The sequence below is a fragment of the Eretmochelys imbricata genome, chromosome 2 (genome assembly GCF_965152235.1).
Source record: "Eretmochelys imbricata isolate rEreImb1 chromosome 2, rEreImb1.hap1, whole genome shotgun sequence".
Classification (NCBI taxonomy): domain Eukaryota; kingdom Metazoa; phylum Chordata; order Testudines; family Cheloniidae; genus Eretmochelys; species Eretmochelys imbricata.
This window is the reverse complement of record NC_135573.1, coordinates 232,890,847-232,912,432: the sequence shown is the minus strand read 5'-3', so window position 1 is coordinate 232,912,432 and position 21,586 is coordinate 232,890,847. Positions and strand designations below refer to the sequence as shown.

Below are 21,586 nucleotides of genomic sequence, written 5' to 3'. Positions count from 1 at the left end.
ATATGAATGAAAGAAGCTTCTTGCTCTCCTGTCTAATTACGTGAGGCTAAAGGCTCCTTGGAGTTCACCTTGGAACTGCAATAGCTACACGCTGATACTGGCCTATTGAAAGACAATGAAATGGGTTGTTTTAAGCAATGCTTCGTAACTCAGGGGACACAATTCTGCTTGTGGGAAAAAAGTTCTTAAATACTTTTCAAAAGAGTGGATCGAGTGGACCGTTAAATTCGCATGCCCCACTCTGGGTGGACACAAGTTATGCGTGGAGCAATTAGCAGCTGAACCGGAACTGAATTTTGGAGCAACGAGCAATGAAAAAACGTAGCGTTCCTATGCCTTAAACTTTATCCATGTATAGGATACATTTGATTAACATCTTTTTACAGCAAATGCAATTGGACATCGCACACTTTGGCTTATTTTCCCGGTAAAAATAATCTTTAAAATGGCCCCGTGTATGAGGAGTTTCTTGAATTATCACACTCAATGTCCATTTAATCTTCACGGCTATAAAGAATCACTTAAAGACTTACCCATACTTCTGCTGACAACAGTGCATTTTACTTGCTAAGACAATCCTGTGAAACCAGGAGAATGATTGAACTGCTTTGATGTAAACATCAAGATGCTATCTTGGATTTTTTCCAAATAAATTTAACAATATATGTGCATCACAACAACAAAACAGCACGTAGCAAAACATTTTCTAGGGAGGAACAGACGTACTACAGCTCCCTTAGATCGTTAGAGGTGCTTATCATTTTTAGAAGGACTGGATGAAGTGAAGTCCTGTGTACCGTAGAAATTGTGTAAGTTCTGAAGGGAACTATCCAACTCACATTTCGTTGCACTTATTCTTCACGGAAAGGTTGTATATACCAATATTAACTCAGTTTTTATTGCAACATTTGTCCTTATTGAACTGGTTCCAAAATAAAGAAGCTTAGTTTGATTTATGTGCAATCCAGTGTTTTGGGTTCAATGTCGGCCTTTGTTGTGAATTAAGTCATATTTTATATAGGATAGGAAACCAGGCCAAGACAATTCTCTGTGCGATTGAACTCTCTTTACTTTTAAAAATTATTTTGTTCCATTGAAGTTTTAAAAAAAGTAATACAGAGCTGGAGAGACACAATCTCTACTCCCCCTCGCCCCACCATTCCTAAAGTGTGAGTAGGACGGATATGAAGCAAAATAAATCTCCTTTGTCAACATTTGAGAATTAACCACTTAGTCCCAAGAACTACTCAGGTGAAATAAAGAACACTGCTTGTTCGCTATGCATGCATCTGAAATAAATCAGCACTGTTTAGACAATTGTGTTATTTTCACTCTATGGTGACCTGTTCTATTTACCGAAACCTGTCATACACACACAGAGTATTTCAGTAACAGCACTCTATTTGTCCTTCGATATCACATGATTAACAAAGCTCATTTGCTATTTCTTCAATGAAGTATCCCTTTTATTTGTTTATTTCTTTGATCAACTATAAATGAAAGATATTCCTGTATATAAAACTGGACGCTTTAACTGCTCAAATGGAACTGTACATGTTTACTACAGGAAAAAAATATCAAATCTCGTTTAACAAGACATTATACATCAATAATCCCAGTGGAGGATTTGCAGTCACCTGATCTATAAAAACAAGCAGGACAAGTAACAGCAATTTATATGCAAAAGTAATGATTTAATGACTATAAGCAAGACAAAGCAATAGAATTGTGCTTCTGTTGCAGACTGGAGACAATGAAATGTTTAACTACAATTTTCCCGTACAAACATGAAACAATATCCATATAGAATAAACACCCTCACAAATGTATAAATGATGGGTGATGAACACACACGAAGTTCGACCAAAGCAAAGCACAAACTGAAAAGTGTTCCGGGCTATTCATATTTTAAGTTGAAAGTGTTCCTTCTAGTTCAAAAATAATACCTTTGGAAGCCTCTGATAAAATGCTCCTATTGGCAGAACATTAAAGAGGAGGCATTCTCCACAGTTTATTGGAAATATTAAAGTACCTGTTAAATGTTAATGAAGTTAGTACTGTACCATATACATATATATATTAAAACAAATTTAGATAAAATGCCTTCATCCAGCAACTTGCTGGTTCCTTAAAATTTATACCACATATTTTATGGCTTCTATAATGATTTCATGTGCTTTTAAAAAACACAATCCCATCACACCAAATAATAAAACTAACCAAACAGGTAAACCACTTCCATGTTCCTTAATTTTTCTTCACTGCACCATTTAAACTATTAGTATCCTTGGGTAAAAGTAAAAATATATCACTTGAAACAAGATAAAGCCCATAAAATCCTATTAAGATTGCCAATTGCTTTCAGGTTAACAGAGATTTGTGGTAGCTCTCAAATGAAGCTTTCACACACACACTAAGTGTTCTCTGCAATATCAGCAAAATTCAAACAGGTGGCATCTGCAAGGGTCGAACCAGTTTGGAAATTTAACAACCATATCATGAGTGCATGAAACACAATATTTTCTTTATAGTATTTATAAATATATCATACAATACTGTTTCCTGTTATGTCATATACCAATATGGCATTGTACAACAAGCATAATGCCATCTGATTCTTATAAAAGCGAATCATTTAAACAAAGTCAGTAAATAAAACGGTAATACCCGCTTTTAGGCATACAAACTGTAAAACTGAAGTTTACTTTCATTTTGATCGGTTCTGCGCAGCAACAGAAAAGTAAGGATGCAACATAAGAATCAAAATGGCTAATACGCAAGAAATAGTTATTCACAGTGACATGGCTACATATATGCATTATTCTATGCATATTCTTTCCGTTTTGTTGAATTTCAAGATGAAAAAGCAGTTGCTTTCTACAGGTTCACAAAACAGCATAATAACAATAACAATTGAAGAGAATGTAATGTAGGAGTTAGTCTGGATTAACAAACTACATCCCAAGGTTTAGATCCACTTCCGGAGGTTCCCACGTCTAAATGATGGGGACAGCAATCACTCCAACTCTTTCCTAACACATCATGGTACACATCTGTTTGCTTCCCAGTCCCTTGAAAATAATTCTTTACAGAACAATCTTTCGTTGTGATGAACGTCCATATAAACAGTCACCTAGTCCATCTTTCATAGCCAAGTTCGGTGTCACTACAAAAGAAAGCGATTTGGACGATAGTCACACGTATTAGCATCTATAAAGCTGTAATGGCATGAAGAGATCTATATAAATCAGGGCTTTCGGCAGTCTCATTGAGGTGTCAGCCCGATGAAGTTGCTGAAGAGCCATTTATTGATGTTTTCCGCGCTCTGTTGGTAAAGGAGGGTTGGTGGTTACTGGTGGGGCTGCTGCTGGTTCCATTCATAGTACTAGAGATATGAGGAAACTGAGGATGGGGAGACTGCACTGGCGTGCTGGGGCTGGGCAAACAAGAAGAGGTAGAGGGGATGCCTCCTGCTGGGCTGCTTGCCTTGTCACTCCCAGAGTCACTCTCTAATTCTCCGCTATTATTTAAGCCTTCTCTCTGGTGGCTGATCTTCATTCTTTTGCAAGTCGGTCGAACTCGATACTTCAGAGGAAGAGGTCCATTCTGCAAAACAAAGAGAAGGCACTATAAGCACACTCTCTGCACCAGGAAAGATTACAGCGTGAGAAGAGGAACGGCAGGTATTTACCCTTCTCCAAGTGTAAATATAGGCAATATCCATTAGTGTATAGTAGTCCTTCAAAGGTTCCTCTTCATACATCACATCGATCTATTTTTAAGACATTAACCCTTCAGTTAATAAGTATCAGAATAAAATAACTTAAAGCAGAATATATTTTTCTTCCAGGGAAAAGTGGTCTTAAAGCAATATTATCAAAGGGACTTCAAAAGCTTTTACTCCAAAACTGCGTGGCAGAGGAGAACTTTTGATACATACTATTTATCTGGCATATATGAAAAGAGTATTTCATTTTTTAAAAAAAAGTTATGCAGAATAATGTCCTCGGTATTTAGAGGGCAGAAATAAAATTGAAAGAATTATAGCATAAACACAAATGCTTCTGTGGGATTTAAAAGTATTTCCTTACTCCTAAAAATATTACGTTATACATTTGAAATATGGCTAGTTCTTATTATTTTTTGGTTCTGAGTTAAACAGCTAATCAGAAAACCACTTTAAAATAAAACAAACAAACAAACAACAATACAGCTAACCAGCTCTGGAAGGTTTAGAATAAAAGGACTGTTCAAAATTAATAAGTAAGTAAGTAAATAAATAAATAAATAAAAATATCCAGGTACCTGAAAAGTATTAGGTATGTCCATTTTACTTCTGAGAAACTTCCTTAGATGCATCACTGTCATTGCTGCTGGGCATCGTAAATATCTTTTGTCATTCACCTAACAGTATAATTGGAAAAAGTCAGTCCATGTACTGTTTTCAGACCAAACAGCAAATTTAGAATGACACAGTATAATTGAATAAAAGCACACAAACTTTATAAAATGACCAACTACAGTTTTAAGATTTCTATTGAGAATTCCTTATGAAGAAAATTGGAAATAGGCACGAAATACTAAAAAAAAAAAAAAAAAAAATTTGCAGAGCAAAATCAAATACTATATAAGTAATTGTATATGTAAGGGTGCTAAAACAAATGAAACATCTCTACTAATGATATTTTTAAAGTGATTATATTTTAAAAATTCAAATTCTAATAAATGGCATTTAAAAAATAAAAGTAAACTACTTCAGTTTCCTTTTAAAAAGTATTAACACATCTTCTATTTTGTCTACCAAAGTAATTTCTTTCTAACTATAGCTGTAAGAGGTTGCAAACCTCTGTTTAATATCTTTTTAATGGGGGTTTGTTTCTTCTGGCAGATAGATGTAATTATTTATTTAGCTCACCCACCAAACTGTCCAAAAATTAATTATTATTTTTCTGTCTAGGCTTTTGTCTCTAGTAAAGCTAGATTATTTACCTCATCCTTTGATTTCTCTCTCTCTTTATTTCCTTTCCGTTCCAATCTGGGGAAAACAATGAAACAATTACAACAAATAGTAGATAGAGCTGTTAATATTCATAAACTTAAAATATTTCCCATAGAACTTGCCTATTCTGGTCAAAGAATTCAATGGATAAGCTTATTATCTCGTCATCTGTTATAATTCTTTTGTCTTCGTCTGCAACTTCTCCCCTGTCTTCATTAGAGCCATTGGCAGCTGCACGGAAATTTCCACAACAGTTTATATTTTTAAATTAAAATCGGACAGAACGGCAATTCTCAGTAATAGGGGAAACCTCAATACTAAGATAATCTATTAGTATTTAAGTAGCCAGTATTATATCTTTAATCAAAAAGCTGAATCTAGGGTGTCTTAAATGTATTTATGGTTAAATAATTTGTAAATGAAAGAGGAAATAGTTAAGATGTTTTAGCTTAAGTATAAGGGCAAGTTTACTAAAGGTTTAATAAACTAGAAAGTTTTACCATCAGCTGATGGATGAGCTGCATAAAAATCTCTTCTTCTTTTCATTTCATCTGGATGGAAAAGCATATATATATTTCACTTAATTTACTCTGTACTATAGGTAAAAAAGCAGCATATTAGTTATGTATTGTTGTTTGATTTAACTACTTACTTTTGAAAAGGCCTGGTACTAGTTTGTACACAATATCTTGGAGAGTTTTATCTGACCTAAAAAACAACAACCCCAAGATACAAATAAGCAAATGCAGCAATACTTGAATAAAAGTTACAACTCTTCATTTACAATCAATTCCGTGGCAATAAGGGATCGTCTACAAAAATAAAATGCTCAGCTATATTAAAATTAACCCACAAGACTTTACAAACAAATTGACGTTATTAAATAAATGTTAACTCTTTTGCAATTTATCCGACTGAAAATATTTTCAGTCCACTAGCAATCTGTCTCGTAGTGTTCACTCAGTCTAAATGAAGGCCTTTAAAAACGTGTAACCACCAACCAAAATGAGGAGATAAATATCACAAAGGAGCAATGAAGGATAATGCTAAAGAAGGAGGATTTTTTTTTAAAGTTTAACTTTTTCTTTTAAGTTTCATAAATATTTCTGATGTTTCTAAAGAGCAGTTAAGAGGTTGCACTTCAGGATGTCTGTGTGAAATGGAACATGGAGATACAAAATATGGGATTGTGATAAATAAGGAGAGGGGAAAGGACATTGTTCAACTGGTTAGTGTATTCCAAAAAATACAAAAAATTTCTGTCTCGCATCCAGTCAAGTCTTCGATTTCAATCAATCCGTGACAAAACTCCAAAGACAGAACATAGGCAAACGTTAGCATGTAAATTGACAACTCCTCTCAGATTTAAATTGTAGATGAAGAGAGAACATCAAAATATTCACCGCTAGACCCCTTTTATAAAGTAAAATTACACTTTTCTCCTACCTTATATTCAAAAGCGGTCTGGTTTTGTGAACTTGGACATCACATATAGGACAATATTTGCTTGTCTCCAAGTAACGTACGATACACGTCTTACAGACTATAAGTAAAAACACGTAAGGCTTTTAGTAATAGTATTAGGCAATACTCAAATATGGACAGAGGTGCGATTTTTACACTATGCAAGCTAATAAATGGTCCACTGTTAGAAATGCGCTGCTTAAGCTAAACTAGTTCTCTAATTAGCCCCAATTAACGTGAAACTGAGACGCTATATACACACTACGCTAACAAAGACTAAGGGTTTTGTCAAACGAAATGTGAACAAATCATCTTTCGCACAAATCTGCATATTGGATGTTCTAGCTAATAGCTCCGCTTTTCCGGTGGCACGGGAAAGGTGCGAAGCAGCGCAGGGACAATGCGAAGAGCCTTACTGTACTTACAGGAGTGTAGACACTCGATGATGGTTGTTGCATCAATGAAGTACCCGCCACAGAGCACACACATGAGATGGGGGTTTAGCTCGGTTATTTTGATTCTGGTTGTTCGGTGCATTTTTGCTTAAGAAAAGGCGGCTCTGAAAGACACACACAGAGGACCATTGACTAGGGGACGAGCTCAGTGTCCCAGGGACAGAGATCCCGCGTTTCCCCACCCACGCTGAAGTTGCATCCCCAAAACGCAGGGAAATATGGAAGGAGGCTGAACGGGGAGAAGTGGCCAGACAGGGAATTGCGGGCGGGCGCGATGCCCGGGTGACACAGCCCAGGGAAATGTCCCGGGGCCAGAGGTGCCTGCAGCCCCGCGTTGTTGAGGACCGGGGTCCAAGCCCTCTGCCAGCTCCGGGAGGGCGACCCTGCTGCACAGCACCTACCCGCTCCCCGGCGGGTGCGGCGGTCACTCGCTGGCCCAGATTCCCCTCGGCGAGGCTGGGGCTCGCAGCCCGGGGTGCGGAGGGAGCCGGGTCCCCTCTCCGTGGGGCGGGCCGGGCACTGGGCTGCCGGGGAGTCACACAAAGGGGAACCGGCGCCTCCCGCCGCGCCCGCCCTGGCATTTCCGGAGAGCAGGGGGTGGGGATGGGGGACACGCACCTCGGAGCTGCTCCGGCCAGCCCCCGGAGCTGCCCGCTGCCCACCCGGCCGGGGCTGGGGTCCGGGCGGCGGCCGCTCCCCCCTCGCGCCGCGCTCGGTGCAGGCTCGGGACTGCTCAGCTATCCGAGGGGGTTGCTATAGCAACTTACACTTACACTTGGCATCCTGCCACCGCTGGGAACACACGAGAGCCAGGCGGGGGGGAGCGGGGGAGAGGATGCGGGCCGGGGGAAGCCGGGCCGGGGAGGGGGCGCGGCCCGGGCAGGCTGCGGGTGTCTGCGAAGCGGCGCCGGGCAGAGCCTGGGCCTGGAGGAACCTAGGCTGGGGCTGGGGTGCAGCTGGGGGAAGCGGCTCTGGGGAGGCTGGGGGAGGTGGTGTCCGGCGCGGAGCGGGTTGGTGGGGCCGGGCTCAGCAGAGCGGCCGCAAGATCCCGCAGGGTGCAAAGGGAGCGGAGCCGGATTTGGGAGGGAAGGATGGGGGTGGGGATTGGGGCTGAAAGCGGAGCTGGTGGTGGGAGGGGTCTCCGGCGGCCAGAAAGCTGCGCCGAGCCGGTGTTGGGGTCTTAGACTAGTGGAGGCAAATGCAAGAGGCTCCTCCCGAGTCTCGGCCATTTCGGATCCTCTCAGGGGCCTCTATCCACGTCGACTCGGTGCAAGGAGCTCGTCTGAGATCGTTCCTCTTCCCCTCCCTCTCCCAGCCCAGGCGAACCGCGTTCCCAGGCAGATCCCCCGAGCTCGCCAGCTGTAGACTTCGCCTCAGCTCCCTGCGATCGCATTACCGAGATGTTTATTTAACTGGGTCTCGTTTTAACGCTTTTTGGGGTCTAAAACGAAATTCTCCCGCGGCTCGGACGGGAACGGTGCAAAGTTTTGCTAAGGTGAAAAGAGATTTGCAATAAGGGGATGAGGTGTGCAAATCTCAGACTGTGTGAACCAGTCACCTTTTGAGCAATAAAAGCTACTTTAAACAGTGAGGGAATGACAATATGCAAAGGACCACGTGACCAGACCATTCCTAAAGCTAAATCAACACCTTGTCAACGCTGGGCAGCGACATGAGTGAAAAACAAATGTCATGTTCCCAGCCCGCAGCCTACAAACCCCCATCGGCTGCAACGGCACGAACAAAAATCATACATAGGAAAGAATAAGAGGGAAAAGAGGAAACTCCAAGGAGAAAAAAAACAACAACTACCAGCTGCGCCGATTGTACAGTAAATGATTTGCTATCAACTACAACCTGAGCAGTGTGACATAACAATGCTGCTCAAATGCATGCCAGTCACCTCCCCATTTCACTGCTCCCACTCCACGGACCAAGTTTCCGGATCTCACCCCCTCCTGGGACACAGTCTAGAAGCTACCCTCGACTGAAATATCTGAATTTCTGAAACTCTCTTTGACAGTGCTTGAGATTCTCTCCAGATCCTCGCAAGCTTTGATACCGGGCAGTGAAACCAAGCGATAGCAACCAGGTTCCGAAACGCTGTGAGCGTCAGCCAATCTGGCCAGGTGAGGGGTACAACATTTCTGAGAAAGCGTCCACAGAGCCCACGAGAGACCTGAGCAAGACAACTTCCCTTGCTGCTGCATGAGGCTCGCTGAATGAGCAGGGTACAGTAGACAAACTCTCCAGTATGAAATGACTGCGAGCAATGGGCAAAGGGCTCGGGGGAGGTGATATCCCCAAGGCTGAGCGTGGCACAGCGCAGGGAGTCAAGACACAAATGTCACTGTATTCTGATTCTCCAACCTGCCACTCTTTTTTATTGATATGGACAGCATGTTTTTGTACGAGAGGATAAATGCAAGGCGGCTTCACTTCAGTCTCTGAAGTATATTACTGCAATGCTATTGACCTGGGGTTTCTTACATTGCTCAAATATGAATAGGCTGCTTTCACTGATCTATGTTTTATTTGTTAAACCCAACACCGTGTAAATCATACACATCTATATTGCAAAATAAACCGTGGCAGAGGTCACATATGACAGTTAGTTTAGAATTCTTCCCAAGCCCTGATATATCAGGGCAGTCCTTCAAAACACATATTTTTATTTCACACAAGCGTAGCCTCTTCCTAAATGGAGAATTTAATTCAACCGTGAACCTTGTTTAGTCGTAGCATCCCCTACAGGGTATTATTTATTGCCTAAAGTTAGCTCTTTTTCTGCTAATCACATATTATGAGCTGTCTTTGAAATCTGTGATCTTATGCAGCAAACTGAATCAAACACCCAAATACTCACTACAAGCCACCTGGTACACATACACTGCTGTAGATGTGTGTGTCCATTATACATACACACATATTTTACTACAGCAAAACCTGACCATCATATTTTGGTTAGAGGAAAATCCTTTCAGGTTTTTCTACTGGTATTAACGTTAAGAATCCCCGAGACTCACCACAGCCAACACAAACTGTCCCTTAACATGAATATATATATAGTTACACACACAACCAAAAAAAACCCCAACTAAATGTAACAATACATGATGGTAAAACTTACTAGCGGTAAACAGTGACAGCCAACTGACTGTTTAGAGGCCTTTCATGGGTTATGTCAAACTGAAGAAAAACAGAAGCACGTTCTTGTGGTTATAATCAGATAGACTATGAAAAAAATCCGAGTGCAATAAACTTTCTAATTCGGTTTTCCAGGTGTATAACAAACGTCTACCTAAAACTTCATTCTGACGGTTTTGCCTACTTTGCATCTATATCCGCTCGAAGAACTGGCTGTTCAGTAATAACAAGCCTGTCATCTAAAGCCTTATTATCTTTAGGAATAAGAGCCACTTTTACTATGAATACTATTCTTGTCCCTTCACTAAAGAATGTCCACATATGTTTTAAAGGAATTGTAAGGATAGTATTTCCCCAAAGAACGTCTTGGCACAGCATAAAGAAAGAACTGAAGAATGGCAAGAGGATAAAAATCCCTCAGCCCTTAAAATCAGGCTCATAAATTTAACTAGTTGAAGTACCCAATCAGTCTACCTAAATAAACTAACATGTGAATTTGTAGGTATCGCCATGATCTGGCATAGATCAATAGTTTGCATCTCTGGTAAATTGCAACAAAAGTCTGTCTTAGTTTACGGGATGTATTGTAAATAGCCCCTCTAAGCAATTTTACTGGATTACATTTCCAGAATCTCTCTAGTCTTTAAGAGTCCTATAAAATAAAGTAGCACTGGCTACTATAAACTATGCAGAAAACTATTGAATGCTATACTTGGCGTTGGGTATATAGGTCTACATTTCCCTAAACTTTGTGGAGAGCGGGGTATGACGCTTAGTTTCTGGAAATTTTTTTCCTTTTATATAAATTTATTTTTTCTGCTTCTCCTTTCCTGTTTACTTCCTAATATTAACAGTAAATAGCTAGGAAAGCTCCAAGTTGTGTATTGTCAAGGCCACACACAATTACATAAACATATACAATCAACTTTCTAGTGCCACCCATAAACAGCACGAGGAGTAAATCCACGGCACTTTAAAGACTTTACCAAGAAGTTCATGTAAATTTACCCTTCCCGGGCTTAGAATGAAAATACCAGTTAAAGAAAAGAAAGTATTCAAAAATACCACTATGTCCTGCAGTTACTCCATCTTCGCTATGGTAAATCTGCACACCCACTTTTCAAGGATCACAGTCAAAGTGATTGCTTCACCAAAAGTTATTTTTCAACTTTGGTCTCCCCTCTCTCCCCCTCAACAGGTACAAGCCCAGAAACTTTAGCATTTTGAGCACAAATGCAAACGGAGGCATTGGAAACAACTGGGAACCGCCATCTTACAAGCCATCAAATTTCACAGAAGTGTTTGTCCAACTTAAGTTAATAAAATTTTCTTTCCGGTCCCCCCCGGTCTAACAACCCCCCCAGCGGGATCACTACCCCCCAGTGACCCTATCTCTATAAAATGGGTGCAGTATCTCACATTTTAACCCCCCTCAGCATATTTCTTTCGGAGAGGACTGAAATCACTTGACCTAGGCAGCTCCAGATTTCATGAACCGTCCCCGTTTAATCAAAATCTGCCTTTAAACAAAGGGCGCTGAGGCCGGGCTGGAAACAGGGACGGAAAATATAAATATTCTCTTAGGGGGCCATGTGCACAGAAACGTTTTAGGGGGCAGCTGAGGAAAGAAAGGAACTAAAATTTGCAAATGTGGGTGCGTAACGAAAGTGAGTGCACAGGCTGCTGCTGCTTCTGCTGTGTGAGTCTGTGTGTGTGTGTGTGTGTGTGTGTGGTTGGAGCAGCCTGTCAGCGCTTTTCGCATACGGAGAGCTTGGGGGACACCTAGGCTCCCCTTTGCAGCCCCCAAACCGGCCTAAACCCGCCGCCAAGCCCCCACCACCCCCCGTCCTTGGCAAGGAGACACCTCGCTTTATACATACCCGGAAAAAGGAGCCGGTGGGTGACGATCGGAGCGGCCAAAAAAGACAATGAAAGTTAAAAGTCGTTCAGCAGAAAATGAATGTGAGCCAAGCGGCCATCTTGAAATGAACTGCAGACGCTGTCAATTGCAATAAGCTTATTGCTGCTGCTGCTGCTGCTGCTCTCAGCTCATGTTAGTTACAAAACAACCGGGTTTTCTCCTCTCCTCCACCGACCCTTCTCACTCCCTCTGTCTCTCGCTCTCTCTCTGAGTCTGGTTTTTGGGTGGCTGAGGAGCTGGGAGTTTAAAATCTTTCTAATCCGGATGGGTTCTGTCTCCACCAGCCCATTGTCTCCCCCTCGGCCCCCTGCTCTGCCTCTTGGTCTCCTTTTTATTATTATTATTTCATAGTTGTTGGTGGGGAAACAGGGACGGGAGGGCGGAGGAGGGAAAAAATGCAACGCTGAAGGCACACAGTGGAAACTGACACCGTCCCCAAAATGGCTCAGAGTTCGCCCGCCCCGCCAGCATCACGTGGGGCTCCTCATTCCTTAAGGGTGGCCTGGGAATTAGTGTCGGTGTAGTCGGAGCCCGTCAGCCTCCCCATGACCCAATCCCACAACTCAGCCGCCTCCTCCCCCTCCTCGCACATCGCCCCCTCCCCCTTCCACTCCACACACACTCTGCCTGTTCCTCCTCCTCCCCCTACCCTGCACACACACAGACCCTGCCTATTCCTCCTTTTCCCCGCTGCACACACGCTGCCCCGGCCCCCGCCGGCCCCCCTCGACACACATTCCCCACTTCTCCGCACTACACGCTTTGCCTTTTCCTCCTCTCCCTCCACACCCCTTCGATCCCCATTCTTCTCTCACGCTGGCTGCAAACACTGCGAGCACCGCTACCCCTCCTTCCATTCACACACGCTACCCGCTCTGCACACACGGTCCATCCCTCCTCTCGACACACACCGCCTCCGTCCTCTCCCTCTCCCCACATCTACACACACCGGCTGCCTCCTCCTCTGCCCACCTTTCGTGCCCCATCTCTGCACGGCTATGGGCTGTACACACCCAGAGCTGCCTCTTCCCCACGCTCTGCCCACCCCTACACGCACACCCTTCTATCCCACCGCCGCGCTCCCCACGCGGGCTCTCCCCACTACCCCGCACACTCACACGGTGCCCATTCTTCCCCCCTCCACTCCACGCATCTCCTCCGGTCCTTGCCCCCACTCTGGGCGACGGCCCGGCATTCCCCCCACTGAGCACACGCATCCCCCTCATCCCTCGACACATAGCCCTTGCCCCCCTCGGTGCACACACACAATTTCCTGCCCCCACGCTACACATCGTGCTCCTGACCCTCTTCCATCTGCAAACAGTCCCACGGCTGCCTTTCCACGCTGCTATCCACACACCGCCTGCGTCCTGCTTCCTCCACATCCACATGCCACCATCAGCCTCCTCTCCCCTATTCCACCTTCCTTCCCCTCTACACGCCGCCCATCTCCCCCTCCTTGCCCCTCTGCACACACGCTCTACCCCTTCCAGACGCACATTCCACCCTGCCCCCCCACGCCCGCTCCCCGGGCCCGCCTTTCCCCCAAACTCTTCCCCCTTCCTCGCTCTCTTCTGCACATCCGCGTTCCCCGTTTTCATCCATACCCTTGCTCCCCCTGCATCCTCCACCCCCAGCATACCCATCCTGCTCCTCACTGAATCCTCCACACGCCCTGACACCTCCTGCCCCCCCATCCCCCGCCACATGCACCCTGTCCCCGGTGCGTACTGCGCGCACGCCTGGCTCTCTCCTACCTCCCCGAGGATATTCCATTTCCCCTCTCCCACCCCGACTGCCTCGGCCCCTCCTGTGGCTCCCCCAGGCACGGCGCTGCTTGCTGGGGCTGTGCCCATCTCCTGTTCCGCCGCTGGACACAGCCCCTGTGTGGACGGGAGCCCCATTCGTGCTGGACACAGTCCACCACAGCGTAAACCTGCCCAGGCTAAAGCTCCGCTCTCCGCCCATACTGGGGGCTTGCTCGCCAGAGGGGCTGCGATAGAGGAACTCCCCCCACCCCCCCGGTCCCAGTAGGAAGGGATCATACCAGGGAGTATTGACCGACGGAGGAGGGGAGCGGGTAAGGCCAGTCCCATCTTAACCTCCCCTCCTGTGACGTCCTCGGATCGCTCCAGAGCAATAAAACCCCCTGCGTGTCTCCGGAGCTTTAGGGAAGGAGTGGCAGTGTTCACCTGAGCTCCTCAGCGTTTTGCCGGAGTCAGGACTGCAGGAGCCAGACCCGCTTTTGCATTTAAACAGGTGCTTATTCTCTTCAGCAAGTCGGTCACCCCCGCCCCCGCTCGCCTGTTGATTAAAGCCAGCGCCTGCGAGGAAGAGGACCAGGGGGAGAAGAGTTGTGTATCAACACTGATTTCATACACAGGGTATAATTTCTGGAGGGACAAGCTTCCAGATAATGCGGTGGAAGGTGTGTCTGTGAAGAGGTTGTGGAGACAACGCAGGTCCCATTTCAGTTCCATCTCTACATCCACACTCAAATGACAAAGGATAGACTTCTCAGCAAGAGCAGACCTTGACCCATTGCCTGCCTCGGTAGATTGGTGCTTGCTCTGAGTTTTTAATGAGCAAATCCGGGACAAGATCAACGAATGGCAGTTTTGCCTCCTACTGTAAAGTTTAAGTGAATTTTAATCTCACACAAGGTGCAACATCACTTGGGAGTGAAACGATACAGCAATGGGCGGACAACCGCATTACAATCTAACCAATGATAGCGATAGACCCTTAACAGTATCGCACTGAACTAGTTTTTGCCTTTTGAACGATAATACTGTTCCTCCAAGGAAACGTCATTTTAAACGGAGCTTGTTTTCATCCACAAAAATAGAGAGAAGAAATTAATCCGTTTTATTAGAATGTGTGGAAAAAAAATCAGAAAAATAATATTTCAGAAGAAAGCACAAAGTAAAATAAAGTGAATATTTTAAAGACAAATCAATTATCTAGCACTCTGACATAAGAGTAGTTGTGATAAGAAAACAGGACTTTAACAAAACATACATTTGACTGCACAGAAAGAGTAGTTACACTTCCTAGAATAGGGACTTTCAGATTCAATAGCTGATACATAAGCAATAAGGTTTAAGTGTGTGACGACATGATATTTTTAGAAAGAAGAAAATTGATTCGTCATGTTCCCTACGAAGAAACTGTTAGGAGTCAGTGCACTTTTCTTCCTCTTGAACCCGGTGGATTGTCAATTTCCTTCGATCACATCTGAGATGCTCTTTCTAGGCTTTTTGCTGCATCTTTTAGTTTTCCAACTAAATCCTAAAAGACGGAGTACTTAATTTTAGAATATATTTGCAACAAACTGGCTATTAATAGAGACAAACACATATTAATTTTTAGATACTCAAAATGGGAAGAGCAACACTTGCCTCAGAGGACTTTTATATTTGATACAAATTATTTAAATGTCAATTAAAGTAATAACTTTTACGATGCTTAAAGTGTTCCACATATATTTGCAAAAAATAGCCTTTCATATGGATCTTTTACTAAAATATTAAAGTGTATTTTTAACATGAAGATTGTACCACCAGTGTATTCACAGTTAACATTAAAAGATACTTATCACAATAGCCATAAGCAAATTTCAAATATTTTGAAAATATTTAATGTCAACTTTTATGCCAACACAATCCTGCAGTCAAAGCATGTCAAATTTAATTCACTCAGCAAAACCTAAACCTAACCAAAATATATCTTTGCAGGTAAAACAAAGTTTCTGGGAAACATTTCACTTGAGTTTAAAATGTGTAATTGGAATATCTTTGCATCCCCCTATCCCTCAGTCTCTCAGTTTTTCCCTAATATTTTTCGGTATAACAGCCCTCCAACTACTTAATTACATGCTTAATAGCTAAGCAGAGATCAATGTATATTTCAATTCATTACTTCCTCTTTAGGTGCAATTAGCACCGATTAAAACTCCTCAGTTTATACATTTTAATCAATCATGCAGTGGTTATCCAAATACCATACCGTTTTCTCCTTTATATTTGCTCTGTATCACAGGAGATCAAAGTTGTAGAAAAATTTATGGATTTCCTTTCTGATTAGCATTACATTTATAAGAAATGTTTTCCATTCGTTTCTAAAGCCTTACCATCAAAAGAGTAAAACCATGTAAATAACTTCGTGTACCTGGCAGTGGCAGCTTCACATCAGAAGTACAGATACAATAAAATATTGCATTTAATATGTTTTTACAAAAGGCATTCGTCCCAACCCCATATATTTTTTGAACTGTTTACAATCTTTGCAGTTGATTGACACCCAATCAAAATTCACAGCGTTGCAGTCAAATACAGAAACAGTGATGACGAAAGAAAATACCTGTAATTGTTCCATAGTGCAACTAAAACTAACGTCAGGGTGTGATCTTGAGTCGCTGTTCTGAAGGAAAAGAATAACACCTGTTTAATTAAAATGTGTCCTGAGCCTGGAGTTGCCTTTTATCTACTTATACTGGGAAAAGTGATATACAGTACCTCCACATTTAAGGTCACCAAATAGGCAGGTCGATAAGTTTTATGAAGTTGGTTGGTCTAAAGTGATAACAAAACACACACAAAAATCAGACATTACCACAGAGAAGGAAATCAAATCAAAGTTTCCTAATGTGGTAAGATTACCTTGATTTGATATTCCAGGCGCCAAGAAACATCGGTTATGTGCAGAGGACATCTGCCTATACTGAAAGATACAATGGTTATGTGTACCCTACCCTAAAAGTAAAGGTCAGTTTTTCAAGGCTTTTGGTCAACAAACGCTAACAAGTTTTTACGATTTTCTCAAATGACTGTTCAAAAGTTCACAAACTTTATTTAAAGAAGAGAGTGTTAAATGGGGAAAGGAAAAGTTAATATTTTGTTTAAATTTGTGTTCAAAAGTATTAAATACAATTGAACGGCTTTTGTTACTTTAATAATTTAAATAGCTCATTATAATTCCCCCCATAATATATTTGAGTTTTTGTTTGCTTGTTTAAATAATATCTCTAACTGAAAAATGACTTCTGCTGGCAGAATAACCTACCTTCCCAATATGATTTCCAACGTATCTTTGTTTTTCTGAAAAAAGGAAAACATGTATTTGCCAACTTCTACTGAATGAATAATTATAAAAGGGAAATATAGTTTAAAATTGGCTTAAAACCTGATATTCGGTGCAAAATTGTTCTATTCTCTCTCTATCAAATTTACAGTCTTCTAGATATGTGCTAGAGAGAGAAAAACAGAAGTGTATTAGTCTTTGAATAGAAATTAGCAGTATAATTTAAGTAACAGCCACCAGAAAAATAGGGTAGCTTCAAAATACCTTATAGTAGATTTGTCGGCTTTGTGTTTTCCAGCCTCCAGTATACAAGTTGCAGCTGCTGCATGGCAATGTTTTAATACTGTTGGGTCAATATGTTTCAAGACTGGGTGATCTAAAATAAATGAATTACTGATGATATACTTGTTCCTGAAGCCTGAAAACAACTTAAAAGGGCGTCTTCCTTTTTAAAATGAACTGTTCTAAGACGTAACAAAGTAAAATGTTTCATAATTTAGAGGGTGGCAGGAAACTAAATGTGTAGGCAATTTATTAAACCAAATACAGCACAAAAGACAGGTATTTTCATATTGTGAAAATAATTGGTAATACGTTAGTTTCAGTAATAAGTGGGTACATGCTTCTTCCCTCAACCCATTAAAAATCTTACGTATCACAGGGAAACCCTTAACTTCCCATCACCCACCCGCAAGCATTTCTCAGAGCCTTATCACCAGAGACATGGAATTAGAATCTGACCTCAATTACATCGGTGTGAATTACTCCGGATTGACACCGGTATAACCGAGATCAGAATCCGGATCATAAAATTTTAAAGAACATAAATACAAAGGTTTCACAGATTTTCTGAGTATATTAGCTCTTTTTCTCCTAATCTGCCCTTCCAGCCATCCCCCACCCCCATTTTATTCAGTTCATTTATGGAATTTAATTCCATGATCCAATTAAGAATAATGTAAATGATAAACTAAGGGCACGAATTTGCTGGGATTGCCATAGGAAGAAACATCCCACAGGGAAAACAAAACCAAACAAACCAAACAAAACTTTTGTTCCTGACCCAGGAGGACGCACGGACACAAATAGGCGGATACCTTCCTTTTAATTGCTATATAAGTCACACAATTAAACACTCAAGTACTCGAGTTTAGTGTAAATACTCCTCCAAATAACACTTTACGTCGGAACTATCTGCAGATTAAATTTCACCAAAAGACCGATTAACCCCTCCCCCAAGCCAACTAGAATTTTGTTCAACAATTACACTTTTAGCTACAATCACCCCCAAAGTGATTTCCATTTTCAAATAAACATTTTGGACTATATTGCAGTCACAAGCTGAATAATTAAAACAAACCCTGTTGTTCCACCCTACTGCTGTGCCAAGCTGCATGCCAAATGTCAACACACGATTACTTTGCATGTGCAATGACTGACCAGGCAACAGATTTGTACGACCCAAACTGCACTGAAAATAAATAGGGCTGGGAATTAAAAATACATACCAGGGACATCGACTAACGACTGGGACAGCAGATGCCAAAACCAAACTGGACCCACTACCACATACAAATTTGACCCATGCCATCTTCATTTTAACCTCTCCCATTGGCAAATATACCTGGCTTAACCTCTCTATAGAGCTGTTTCGAATAACCAGCCAGAACAAGAAGTGATAGTTACCCAGCTGTCCAAAACATCCACACTCCTTTCATTTAACTGGAGCTTGCAATCTCTTTTAGGCCACGAGCGAGAAATGCAGTTATTTCTGCAATGAAATAACAAAACATGGGGGAAGAACACTACGTGGGCAAGCGATTACATGGGCGTTTGACTTGCTTGGTGCAGGTGGCATCGTATGCGTTACAGTGCAGGGATCTAGGGGTCTGGCTCTAGCTACAATTAGCTACAAACACAAGTCACAATAATGTAGCAGAAGATAAAAATAGATCCATTTTCCTGTCTCTCTCCAGCTCCCAGAAAGACACTGCAGGGCTCCTTTCCTCTCCTGGCATTTACTCGAGAAGCAGCGCTTACCTAGAGCTACCTGGTCCGCCTGGGCGTTGAGCAGGCTCTGGAAAGCCGTCTGGAGCAGAACCGTGTAGGCGCTAGGAGAAAAACAGCCAGAATCGGCTAGGATCTGCAAGCCGCTCTGCACATACTCCGACAGCTCCATTGTGAGCGCTGTGACCTTCGACACACAGCCCACGTGACACCGAGGCTCAGCTGATCTCGCCGCTCCGGAGGAGCTGGAGCTGGAGCGGCGGCGGCGGCTGCTGCCTGTTCCAGCCCAGCCCAGCCCCAGAAAGCGAGAGGAGCTGCTGCTGCTGGAAGCTGGGCACCCTTTCTGCCGAGCTAGACACCACACATAAGTGCTTTTGTATTTAGCCCCCCCCCCCCCTTCAGCTTTTCAATGTCTTCTGTGTCTCCTTTACCAGGGTAGGAGCAAAGCCATTTTCTAACTAAAAATAATAAAAATCTAATGGACATCCATTAATTTTATACACTTTTGGTGTTAACCCCCATCCCCCTTTTTTGCGGTGTAAATACCACCACTGATTTATTTGTAGGGAACAGCAAAGGAAATTCCACGCACACACTGTAAACTGACTTTACCCTGGCTCTGAACTTTAAATAACTTTCCAGCCCCAGGGAATACATTTTTTCTCCTCTTTTCTGCTATATATCTTCCTATGGTTTACATTATCATTTGTGAAATGAATTACATGTTATTTACATCAATGTGCAGCTTCCAGATCTTTGTATGTCTCTCTTTGTTCTAGGAACTGCACAAATAAATTGCTGAATAACTCTACTAGTATCTTGTAGATGGACACTATGGAGAGAGGGCATTCAAATTGTCCATAATAATAATTATTATTGTTATTATTATTTATTAATGTATTATTATATACTATTTTTAAAGCTGAAATAGTAGATGTATATTTTGACCTGATACTTTCTCAAGTGCTGTGGAAATCTGAATCTGTCTGATTTAGTATTTGTTCTTCCATTATGCAATACAGGCCCTGATCTTGCAAGCACTTATTCACATGCTTAAGTTTACATACTATTAGTCCCATAAGTATTTGTAGGATTGGGGCCTTAAAGTTTCTTTTGTACATACAGACATTTTGTAATATGTATACCTATAAAATGAAAAAAACTGATATCCGTGTAATGTTATGGTTGAGAGTTTACATACACAAAAATCAGAGAACTTTAGACCTAGACCCCCAAGGTTTTCCATTTAAATCAGTGGAGGTTAGGAAACTAAATACTTTGTGGATTTAAGCCTTAGTGCTATGATTTCCACAGCAAATATAACTCAGCTCTTTTTCATATACATAGAATTTTCTATTAATATATATGGCAATATATTTATGCTTTAAATATATGAACTATGTAATGTTGCTGCGGGAACACTAACCATGAATTTTGTGAGTAATTTGTGTGTTTAAAATCCCATCTGTAACATTCTATTAATGTACTTTTTGTATGTCTTTACAAAAAATACAAAACCAGAGTTTTTGTGCATTTACTTGAGTTAGATCCAAATTATGATACCTCAACACAAATACACTATTTGCTTGAACATGTAATTATTAAAATAAACACGAGTGATTGTATTTCAGCGAGCATATTCAGATATATGCATACAGTTTGTGTTTATCTGGATTATTGCACTGTGGGCTAAGCCCTGCTCCTATTTGAAGTCAGTGGCAAATCTTCCAATGACTTCATTGTGTGAAGGATTTGGTGCTTGAAACAGTAAGGAAATGATGGATTGCAGCACAACTATTTTAACTCATTAATACTTTTATTTCTTAATATTTTTTCCAATTTACTAAAGCATAACTTTTCACATTAAATTGGTTTAGAGTAATATGAGTGTGAAAAAAGTGCAGCCTAAAAATTTCATAAACAGGACAAACTTTATCAGAAACTTGCTGGATGGAATTTTACCAAGCTTTCCCAGGAAGACCCAGTATTTGGGTTAGTGAACTACCAGGAGAAATGTCAACGAAAATGGTAAGTTTTGCAAAATTATAAGCAACCAAAATAAGGGCTTAAAAGCAAAATGCTCCTGTAACTACAACTATATTATCCCTATAGCAACAATATAATATGCGTTCTCACATATAGAAAACACTGGTGTAGATAGATGCCACCTGATAAATAGTATTATTTTGATTGATGACCCTGTAAATGTTGAAGTAATATATTCCTAACATACAAGGTGTTGACATAGTATGTTATATCAGCACTTTATATTTTGTTAACTTGTTATTTAAATGCTGTGTTTTAAGATTAACAGTCTATATTAAGTAATAAGGCCCTTTGATGGTATTTTGAGTCAGCTAAGGACCAAATCAGGTGATTGACTCTCATCTGACATCCTCAGTGTAAAAGGCCTTATCATTATAATATATGAATGCTGTTGTATAAAAATAAAATGATAATCCTTGAATAAAAAATAGAACAATTTGAAACGTTTTTAGACATGATACTTGC

The 21,586-nt window shown here is 41.6% G+C and overlaps 2 protein-coding genes across 4 annotated transcripts; both read right to left on the bottom strand.

Moving 5' to 3' along the window:
- Positions 1 to 1,453: 1,453 nt before the first annotated feature.
- On the bottom strand, positions 1,454 to 12,435 carry BMI1 (BMI1 proto-oncogene, polycomb ring finger). Of its 2 annotated transcripts, XM_077808205.1 has the most exons (10): positions 11,946 to 12,435; positions 6,889 to 7,022; positions 6,446 to 6,542; positions 5,652 to 5,707; positions 5,500 to 5,550; positions 5,122 to 5,230; positions 4,990 to 5,035; positions 4,306 to 4,404; positions 3,692 to 3,772; positions 1,454 to 3,606 (listed from the first exon to the last, which is right to left on the bottom strand). In XM_077808205.1, exons 2-10 carry the CDS (start codon positions 6,998 to 7,000, stop codon positions 3,277 to 3,279), a joined length of 981 nt encoding a protein of 326 aa, XP_077664331.1. In that variant the 5' UTR covers positions 7,001 to 7,022; positions 11,946 to 12,435; the 3' UTR covers positions 1,454 to 3,276. The 2 variants fall into 2 exon arrangements, with proteins under 2 accessions (XP_077664331.1, XP_077664332.1); XM_077808206.1 differs by lacking the exon at positions 3,692 to 3,772.
- Positions 12,436 to 14,617: 2,182 nt separating this feature from the next.
- On the bottom strand, positions 14,618 to 19,263 carry COMMD3 (COMM domain containing 3). 2 transcript variants are annotated; one of them, XM_077808208.1, is made up of 8 exons: positions 19,109 to 19,263; positions 17,333 to 17,444; positions 17,171 to 17,234; positions 17,051 to 17,085; positions 16,648 to 16,708; positions 16,504 to 16,560; positions 16,349 to 16,408; positions 14,618 to 15,277 (listed from the first exon to the last, which is right to left on the bottom strand). In XM_077808208.1, the coding sequence occupies exons 1-8, from the start codon at positions 19,245 to 19,247 to the stop codon at positions 15,218 to 15,220; spliced, it is 588 nt and encodes a 195-aa protein (XP_077664334.1). In that variant the 5' UTR covers positions 19,248 to 19,263; the 3' UTR covers positions 14,618 to 15,217. The 2 variants fall into 2 exon arrangements, 1 of the variants encoding a protein (XP_077664334.1); XR_013344928.1 differs by having other exon boundaries at positions 16,504 to 16,703.
- Between the last annotated feature and the right edge of the window lie 2,323 nt (positions 19,264 to 21,586).